The sequence below is a fragment of the Macrobrachium rosenbergii genome, chromosome 41 (genome assembly GCF_040412425.1).
Source record: "Macrobrachium rosenbergii isolate ZJJX-2024 chromosome 41, ASM4041242v1, whole genome shotgun sequence".
Taxonomy (NCBI): domain Eukaryota; kingdom Metazoa; phylum Arthropoda; class Malacostraca; order Decapoda; family Palaemonidae; genus Macrobrachium; species Macrobrachium rosenbergii.
Window position 1 is genome coordinate 2,798,661 of NC_089781.1, and position 10,736 is coordinate 2,809,396.

The 10,736-nt window shown below is 41.3% G+C and overlaps 1 protein-coding gene across 7 annotated transcripts in view; it reads right to left on the reverse strand.

Moving 5' to 3' along the window:
• Positions 1 to 10,736, reverse strand: part of Usp16-45 (ubiquitin specific protease 16/45) — a 363,690-nt gene that overhangs the window by 189,000 nt on the left and 163,954 nt on the right. For all 7 annotated transcript variants that reach the window (XM_067083793.1, XM_067083791.1, XM_067083792.1 and 4 more), the window contains one exon: positions 9,087 to 9,342. In XM_067083793.1, the coding sequence (XP_066939894.1) occupies positions 9,087 to 9,342 (256 nt within the window). The remainder of the gene's footprint in view (positions 1 to 9,086; positions 9,343 to 10,736) is intronic.

Consider the following 10,736-nt stretch of genomic DNA (forward strand, 5'->3'; position numbering starts at 1 on the left):
AATGAAGATTCAAGTACCAAAAACTATTAAATGATCCACTTCAGTACTTTTAAAATCTTTCTGTCAAACATGTTTCAATCAGTCATGAATTATCAAGATTCTAGTACAGAGAATTATATCTTCAGGCACTGAAAGTAATCCTGCCATTATCCGCACTAGCGCAGGGGGCACCTGGGCATATATCTATATATCTATATATCTATATATACATATATATATATATATATATATATATATATATATATATATATATATATATATATATATATATATATATATATATATATATATATATATATATATATATATATATATATATATATATATATATATATATATATATATATATATATAATTACTGTATCATAAACTTTTATGTACAAAATTAAAAATAATTCCATTAATACATTCATTTCTTTTAGCAACTAACAGATTATTTTCCTAATTCTTTTGGTAGCAGGCTCAATCAGCTGATTCTCAGAAAATATACATTACTAATGTCAGGACGATCAATTTTTATTATACATATATTATGATGATAACAGATCAATATAATACTGTACAGAACATATGGATTATATAAGTGAAATATTTTATTGATATTTTGCTGTTTACATTAATATTAATAGCTGAAAACTAGTATATCATTGTAAAATGTACACACACACATGAGAATATTTTACTACTGTTGATTAAATTTATAATTTGGTATTTTTTTAATGCATATTTAAATATTTAAGTAATCTACTTGTGGATTCCCAATGGTTCCCCTATCTGAAAAAAGAATATGGGACAGCTTCAATACCGTATGAGAGAGAGTTAAGTATACTTTAGTTTAACCAGACCACTGAGCTGATTAACAGCTCTCCCAGGGCTGGCCCGAAGGATTAGACTTATTTTACGCGGCTAAGAACCAATTGGTTACCTTGCAACGGGACCTACAGCTTATTGTGGAATCCAAACCACATTATACTGAGAAATGAATTTCTATCATCAGAAATAAATTCCTCTAAAATTCTTCATTGGCCGGTCGGAGACGCAAACTCGAGCCTAGCAGAGTGTTAGCCGAGAACTCTACCGACTCGTCCAACGAGGAACTACCGTATGAGAGAAAATGGCTGTGACTGAATGCAGGGGGGACTTGAGTTTAGTTTCCACACATAGCTGTAAGCCATATATTTTTAAGGGTAATGTTGTAAGATTACTATGAAATTATATTAAAGGGTCATCTTAGGATGATAGTTTAAGATATATTTGGTGTTTGAACTATTAAAATAGGCAGTTATAAGCATTTTTAGAGGGGGGGGTCTTTGGTGTCTGAACTATTAAAGCAGGCAGTTATAAGCATTTTTAGAGGGGTGTTCCAACTTATCGCAGATTTTTGTTTAATGCAGGTGGTTGTGGTCCCTAACCTCCACGATTACCGGGGACCCATTGTATATAAATTTTTTTTAAATTGAAAAAACAGCTCTCCAACAGTTGGCAATGCTACGCGGCCTAAGGGAATGTTGGTAACACTGCTTACACTCATAAACAAACTAAGACAGGGTTTGGGAAGTGGGGAAAGCCTGGAGAAGTTTCCAAGGCGAGGGGGTTGGGGTGGGTCGGATGGCTGGACGCCATGGGAGAGGAGGGTCAGTAACGCAGGGTAGAGGAACCCACTCAGGGAAGGGGTTGTTTTGGAAGATGGGTGGAGCTGGGTAGCTGTTTATCTGGCTAGGAGGGGTTGGGGATTCTGATTTGGATGGGTGATAAGGGCTAGGTAGACATCTGACTTGCTAGAGCTTGATTTGTTTCATGTTTTTATGTTTATAATACAGTAATTCTATTAAAGAATATGTACAGTACTGAGATAAAGTATTTTCTTTTTTTATTTTTACAGACAAAGAGATAAACACAATCATATAAGTATGGTACATACATATGCACACACTCATTTGCTGGCATTGATGAACCTTCGAAGAGCTTATTAGGTTGCGTGTTTTTATGCTTGATTTTTCATTATTCTATTAAGGGGTGCGCCGACCGCCGAATTTCCATGAATTATTAAATTTTAGTTATTAACATTTTTCAACTGTTTCATGTCTAAATAAACATATCCTGAAGTGATAATGCTAAAAAAATTTTTAGACTGGTTTATTGACAATGCTGTTCATTGCTTGTATGACACTATGAACCATAAATTGTAAAAAAGATTTGTAAAAAATGTCTGTATGAATAATTCAGGCTAGGATCAAGTAAGTTATACACTGTTTTGGGCAGTTTTGTGTACATAAACATCTAGAAAAGTTACTGCTAAAAAATTTTTTAGACTGGTTCATGGACAATTTTGTTCATCGCTTGTACAGCACTGTGAACTAAAAATTGTAAAAAATGTAAAAAAATGCTATGAATGATGCTGGATGGGGTCAAGTTTGAGTTACAGACTGTTTTGGACTGTTTTATGTGTAAACAAACATACCTTTAAACGTAATTACTAAAAAAAATGTTTAGATTGGTTCATGGACAATTTTGTCCATTGCTTTTACAGTACTATGAATGAAAATTGTAAAAAAAAGCATATAAAAATGTGAAAAAAATTTATTCAAAAACAATTGTCACGCACTAAAATATCCCACTCTCTCCATGGGACGTGTCAGAGAAAACATGTTATAATGATACAGGGATAACTTGCCCAAGATGTCCAGGTTCTCTCAGGATTTTTGAAAGTCCAAAAATTTATTTCCTGTTTTCTCAAAACTTACTTTTTTCAAAACTAAATGCTTATTTCTCCAAGAAGACTGAACCAAATTCAATGAAACTTTTACAGTATGTAGTATAACTATATATCTTTATTTTGTCGTCAGGAAAATCACTTTTCTGTGCAACTCTTAGTTTTGTATATTAATTTTGAAAACACAAATCTTTACAATAATTTGTATTTTTTATAACTAACAAACCTGTGGTCTTAACATTAGGATAAATGGAAAGAGAAACCCAAAAGATTCCTGTGTATAACTTGTTTACTTGTAAATATTTACATATTACTTGAATCTCGATTACTTTCAGGTCCAAACTGTGACCCTTTTTTTTCAAGAGATGTGAAGGTGGTCAGGATGGTTCAAGGCCCAGCAATCTTGAACCAGCCTAACCACCTTCACATCTCTTGTAAAAAGGGTCACAGTTAGGACCTGAAAATACTCAAGATTCAAGTAACTGAGGGATTTTGAGTCTTAGCAACAAATTCTGGGACAAATTCGAAATTTAATGACCTCAACCCCCGACTACGTTTGACATTGTAAGACAGCCATGCAACTCGCCTACCCTTTTTAATGACTCTTATGCTAACAAAAAGACTGCTTTCAGGGTCAAATATCTATCTGAAGCCTGCTGCAATGGTTCATAGGTGGCCTGAGTAAGGCTGGTCAATACAAGAGTCAAATCCTTCATAGGTGGCCTTAGTAAGGCTAGTCAATAGAAGAGTCAAATCCTAACTAGGAGACTTGAGCTCTCTAGGTGAAAAGAAGTGGTCAAAGCTCTTAATCAGCATGAATATCTCCCAAGATGTAGTTATATCCACATCCTTCATACGTAGAACTACAGCCAAAGCAGCTCTGTAGCCCTTATGGCAGACATAGAAAGAAGTTTTTCTGTTCTGAGAAAGTCTAGGAAATCAGCTATCTGTTGAATAGACGTTCCGAGTGGAGAGGAACCCTGTCTACGACACCAATCACAGTTGGTGGACCACTTTCCCTGATACAAGGACATCGAGGACTGTCTGAGATAACCTGATATCTGAGACACTGTTCTTCGAGAAAAGCCTCTCGCTTGCAGGAGATACTTGATAGTCTCCATCTGTGAAGAGACAGGGACTCTATCGACTGGTGAGATACCTCCCCACATGAGGTTGACACAACAGACTGTGACAGGGAGGTATCTCTCTCAGAACCTCTGACAGCAGAGAAAGCAGATCCGGACCATTCTGCTTGAGGCCATAAAGGAGCTATCTTGAGATTCTGGGATCTCATCACTCTGTTCTGGACATGACGAATCAGGCAAAACGGAGGGAAAGCGTACATGTCCAGGTTGTTCCATGGATGTTAAAGGGCGTCCTCCGCCACTGCAAACATGTCTGGGACTACTGAACAATAGGCCTCTAGCTTCCTGTTGAATCTTGTAGTGAAGAGATCTATCACTGGCATCCCCACACACGAAACAGCCTGTCCGCAATCTCCTGATACAGAAACCATTCTGTTCCCAGAATCTGTCTCTGCTGACTTAGTTTGTCGGCCACTACATTCCTTTTGCCTGGAATGTACCTGGCCATAAGATCCACTGAGTTGTCTACAGCCCACTGATGTAATTGAACTATTATTAGGTGAAGTTGGTAAGACACCAGCCCCCTACCCCCGTTTGTTCACATAAGCCACTACTGTCGTGTTGTTCGACATCAAGACAACGGAGTGCCCTATCACCCTAGTCTGAAGCTGCTGAAGTGCTAAGAATGCTGCCTTCAACTCCAGCACATAGAAGTGCACTCTGCTGTCCTGCTGACTCCACTCTCCAGAGTTCAAGAGGTCCTCTATAGAGATGAGCCCCCAACCTTTGAAAGAAGCGTCTGAGAACAGTAGAAGTTCCAGAGGGGTGAATGGAGAGGTATTCCCACTGTCAGATTGTCATCATCCAACCACCACAGCAGGTCGCTTCTCACTTCTGATGACAACGGGTCTTGCATGTGAGGGGAATCTCTTGCTGGAGACCAAAATTCATTCAGTCTCCCTTGTAATGACCGTAGATGCAGACAGCAATGAGGAACCAGTTTCTCCAGAGAGGCCAACAGGCCCAGAAAAACCTGCCACTGTTTCACTGGTTGTGTTTCTTCTGAGAGAAAGGCAAGAGCTACTGTCCTGAACTTGTTGATACTCTGCTCCAACAGAAAACTCTCAACACTGCTGAATGTATCACCATTCCCAGGTACAGAATCCTCTGACTGGGGATTAGATTTGACGTTTCCAAATTTACCACAATGCCTAAGGTGTGGCAAAACTGAAACAGTCAAACCCTGTCCTGAATCAGCTTTTCCCTGGAACCCACTGAGACCAGCTAGTCATTGAGGTACCTCAGAAGTCTGATCCCCAGAGAATGAGCCCACGTCGACACCAAAGTGAACACTCTCGTGAACACCTGCGGAGACGTTGTCAGACCAAAGCCAAGCAACTTGAATTGAAACACCTTTCCCCCAAGACTGAAGCAAAGAAACTTCCGGGAGGAAGGATGGATTGGGATTTGGAAGTAAGCATCCTTCAAGTCTATAGTCAGCATAAAGTCGTTGTACCTGACTGCTGCTAAGACTGTTCGCGGAGTCTCCATTTTGAACTTCGTCTTCCTGGTAAACAGGTTTAATGTTGACAGATCTATGACTGTCCTTCAATCAGCCGTTGGCCTTTGGGACCAGGAAGATTCGGCTGTAGAACCCTGGCGAAGGACGCTCTACTTGCCGTACTGCCCCCTTCTCCATCATCTTCTTCACTTCCTCTTGCAGTGCTAGGTGTTTTTGCGATCCTGGATTGTAAGAGAGGTGCAGGAGAGAGCAATCTGAAAGGGGAAGTGTAAAGTTGGATGGGAGTAGATAACCTACCTGACGGACATCTACTGCCCACAGCTCCGCCCCTTATCTCTGCAACATAGACCAGTGGCTCGCCAGGCATCCCCCCACTGGTGGCAATGAATGGGGAGAGGCGCCCACTCTATCGTCTTGTACCTCTGCCTCTGCCCCTATTTCCCCTCCCTCTTGTAGCACAGCTCTGAAAGGGCCGTTGTTGCGTAGATTTCTTCGCTGAAGAGGCTGATTGAGGAGGTCTAGGCGCAGGAGCACGTCTCACTATCTTATTCAGTGTAGGATGTTGCGTCGGTCTTCCAATATTGTGTCGAGTAGCAGCAGATTTGCTCACTGCCTACTGTACTAGCCTATCATTCATATGAGACCAACATCTATCAATGGCCACCTCCAGCGTATCTTTCAGCAGCAGCAATTGGGACTCCAAAATATCACCATTCCTAAGTGACAATAAGGAGTCCACATCCACTGACCGGGCTACCTTAGCTAGGGCTGCGTCCCTTCTCATCAACAGAATATTGGCTGGTACATTAGCGCTCAGATTCATTAAGTGTGGGATAGCCTTATAACCAGACTGGAGCAATCTGATAAAAGCTGTCTTAGCCACCAAACTCCTTGCAGCAGCAAACAAGGTAATTTTGGCCACCGTTGTCGACCATTTATCCAACCAAGATGCTGCCTGGAAGACTCAAGACGCTGTCAACTCCAATGTAACTGCTTCTTGACACGTAGGGAGAGAAGCTCTGTCCTAACCTGATCCAAAGTTATGCCCAGCCATAAACGCATTATGTCCAAAATTCTCTGTCTACTTGGAAGTAGAGGGGCTCAGAGAAACTTGAAAGATCTGTTCAATTGTAACAAGTTATCCCGACCCGAGATTAACAAATTCACATGATGAAGGACCAAATCTGCATGACTGGAGCACGGCAATTCAAAAGAAGTCCTAACATCCTTCTTAGGACCTAAAAGGGCTTCGATACCTGTAGGAGCAATCGTGGAAGGAGTTTCAGTCTTCTTAGAAAGATTATTGAACTGACGAATCAGATCTATAACCACTGCATGAGAGGAAAGAAACTCCTGGCTACCCAAATCCTCCAACTCCTGTGGTACTGTCATACCCACGGCCAGGGGAAGACCAACATCAGCCATGGTATCTGCTCCTCGATCCCAACCATGAATGACGAACATTCCTCACGTCCAACTGTTCTGGAGACGAATTATGACCGAGCCTACCCACACTCCTTCAGCCGTGACTCACTGAAGGGGAACTACGAACACCTCTGGGTGAACGAGACTTTGATCGACGGTCTGATGAACGACTACCATCTCCATCCTCTAGCAGCCTAGATACTGTATGGCCGTTCACATCTGCCCGGGTGTCATCACAAGAATCTGCAACAGGACACGGGGATCTCTTGATCAGAGGGCTGACATCCTTCTCCGAACATTAATAGGCCAAACAGGAGATAAAGGCACTATTTCATGTTTCCTTTTAGAGAGAGGTCCTTGTACATCCGAGTCCACAGAACGAACGCCATCATCCACATATGTCCATACAGTTCCTGAAGATGTCCCAACACCATCCACAGCTGAAGAGTCACGACCCATGGCCAAGGCTGAGGAGGCTCGAATATCCCCTACATCCGTAGCCTTCTGAGGACACATGAACGTGGGAGAACCACAGTCATGTACAGCTGACAACTTGTGAGCCACTGCCGATTCCAGAACATGGCTCCTGACTGGGATGTGACTGTCCCGGCTCAAAGAAGAAGAAATGATCCTCCTTTTCTTGGCACTAGGATCAGACACAAAGTCCCTAATTCTGCCATGCTTGACCGGAGAACATACAGGGGACACAGATGACTGCAATGCTGGCAACGGAGAAGAAGAAGAAGAAGACATAGAAGACTCATGTCTCTTCTTACAAGAAAAATTACATTTCTCCTCAATCACTGAATCCAGTCTCTCCAACACTGCTTTGGCCAGGAAATCCGCAGACGGCGCAGCTGATGACGTCGCGGAGGGAACTCGCTGTGATGTCACGGAGGGAACTGGCTGTGATGTCACAACAGCAGACGAATCGCATGAGAAGGCTGTTGGTACCACTGCCAGCAGAACAAGGGGTGACCCATAATGATGAACGGATGGTACCATATGCGTCCCACTAGATGTCACAGGACTAGACCCCATATAGTGGAGGCCTGGGGGAGCAGGAGCAGCCATGGTAGATGGTACTGGATATCAAGAAGCCAAGCAGTGAGGCAACAGGTCATCCAAAGTTGTTACTTCTGACAGGCCTAATGATGCCCAAACACTCACCATCTTCTGTGCATCAGAGGCTGGAAAGAGGGACAAAGATGGTGATGCCCCCTCCCTCCCTGAAGGGAAAGAAGAGGTATAATTAGACAAAAAATCTCCTGAAACCCCTCCCGAGACTTCCCTCGATGAATCGTTGCAAGAACAGGAAGGGGTATGGGAAAAATCTAGTACAGAAGGCGAAGCAACTGGAACAGGCCTCTCAAAAGAAGGGGCAGCCTCAAGAGGGGGCTGAAAAGGTGAAGGAGACGTAGAACCAATCAACAAGGATGGCGTCTTTGTCTTACTCGTGCTGACCCTTCTTGGAGAACCTCTTCACTGATCCACCCACCAAGAACGACATTCTGAACAAGGATTAGTGACATTACATATATTTGTTCTGCACCTACTGCACGTTGAATGAGGATCTATATGATCCATGTTCATGGAGGCTAGGAAGCAAGAACAAGGGAAACCTCCAACACCAGGGCACAACCTTTGAAGTTTTTGGGATCCAGAGATGAGCTAGCAGAAGGGTTCTGGGTATTCATGATAAACAGAACTCTTCCCCACAAGCACACAAAACCTTCACACTGAAACACAGAAAGAAAACATGTGCAAACAAAGAACCAGCTTTAGGGAAGAGAGAGAGAACAAGATGTCCTCACTTGAAGGCGGTAAGAAGAAAACTGAGACGTCAAGAGTCCCATCTTCGGTGGCTGTCCCACCTAACTCATGGCAGAGGACAGATGCCATTAGTTCCTTGCATATACAATTCTATCAAGTTTTCCCAGTTTCCAGCTGGCACTAGAAGATTTATCCTAATGATAAGACCCCAGATTTGGTCTGTGTATGAACAAACTGAATTTTAAGAAATAAGAACGATAGGAAGCAACCTTGAATATCTGATGATTTCTAAAGCTCTAATCAAATTTCAAGTAGTCACTTGAAATCTGTCATACTTAACCTTACTTATTTAAAATATTACTGCAAAATGCATTTTCCTACAAGGAACTCACTTGTATTGGGCCTTTGATTTGATATAAAATGGACAAAATCTTCAAAATCAAGTAAATGTAGCTGACAATTGGCCACAGAATAAACATCCCAACAAGGAGGGTACATATGAAAATAAATGAAAGGGTATCAATACACCAATACTTGCTCCATGATAATCCTAAACAGAGTGACTTACCAGTACTAATCAAATGTCCACCAAATATGTGATCAATGATGGTGTGAGTGGCTTGCCTTCCATAACCTTTAATCATCTTCTTAAGTCGAGGGCTCACTGAATTTGGGTCTGTTTTTTCTGACAAAGCAAAAGCCCGAAGAATAGCTCTCTTGGACCTTAGAATTTCCTCGTTCCTTATGGCATCCAATAAACAGCGCAGGAGTTCATGGGCATCTTGTTGCTCATATCCTTGAAACTGTGTACTTTTCTTGCAAATCTGCGAAAGGAAAGAAATCATGTAAAAATCATTTTACTATAGTGGAATTACCAGACACCTACAAAAGATAAAAAGCAGCGCACAAATTATAACAGATGCAAATGCGTCAGCAAAAGCAGTAGAATTAATTATTTACTAACCTCATTTGCAAAACTTTAAAGTCTGTGGCTAGTAACAAGGCATTTAACAAGGATAAGGAGGACAAAAGCCAAGAAATTCACTCTTTAATAAAAAGACGAAAAACTTTCACAGCTTTTTCACTCTGCCACTTTCATAGAGGAAGAAGGAAACACACAAGACTGTTGACATGCAATGTAAACACAACCAAGCTTATGGGGACCTAGAAACAAAGAAATATTTCACTGGCGGTGTGGATACTGTGAGTGATGTACAGAGGTAAAAGTATTACTTAATACCAAAAGTAACAGTGTTACAAGATATGCTCAAGAATACAAAATCTAAGGGATTTTCAATATCTGAAATATAAAAGAGTAACCTGTGAAACAAGGGCAAAGGAAGAATATTGTTTTACTCAAGATTATACTGACTGTTTAGTTAACACTGAGAGGGCAATAAGAAAAAAGATACAACACTCAGACTGAAGTGGAGAGATTACTGTATTACGACTACCGATGAAATGCCGAGACAAAAATAAATAAATAAATAAAACTCTATATCTATACAGGCAGTCCCCGGTTTACGACGGTTCCGGCTTACAACGTTCCGAGGTTACGACGCTTTTCAAATATATTCATCAGAAATTATTTCCCGGCTTACGACGCATGTTCCAGGGTTCGACGGCGTCATCGCCCGATCCGACGGAAGAAATATGGCCCCAAAACGGCAGAATAATCATAATTTGAAGGTTTTTTGATGTAAAACTCAATAATAATGCAGTTTACATTGTCTTCAATGCACCCAGAGCATTAAAAGTAAGGTTTTCTTATGATTTTTGACGATTTTCGACGATTTTCCGGCTTACGACGATTTTCGGGTTATGATGCAGTGCAAGAACGGAACACCCGTTGTAAACCGGGGACCGCCTGTATAGATATGTATGTAGAATCTACTGGTCACTTTTTTACCAGATACATATGTAACAGTAATAGCCACAATGCCCTCTTAACTTCTCGAATTCTTCACGCTTTTTTTGGATACACGTCACTACAAAGCCTTAAGACAATTATGATGTCCGGTAGCAGGAAATGAACCCAGGTTCCATAATCACAATCTCGTGGTCATGTTGGCAATGTGACCTAGTTGTGATTTCCCACTACCTGACATTATAATTTCTTCATATTTCTTGCACTTGGATCTTGAGGCTTGCGGTGACAAGCGTATCCAAAAAGCGCTAGGAAGAATTTGAGAAGTTAAGAGGCCATTGTGGCTATATA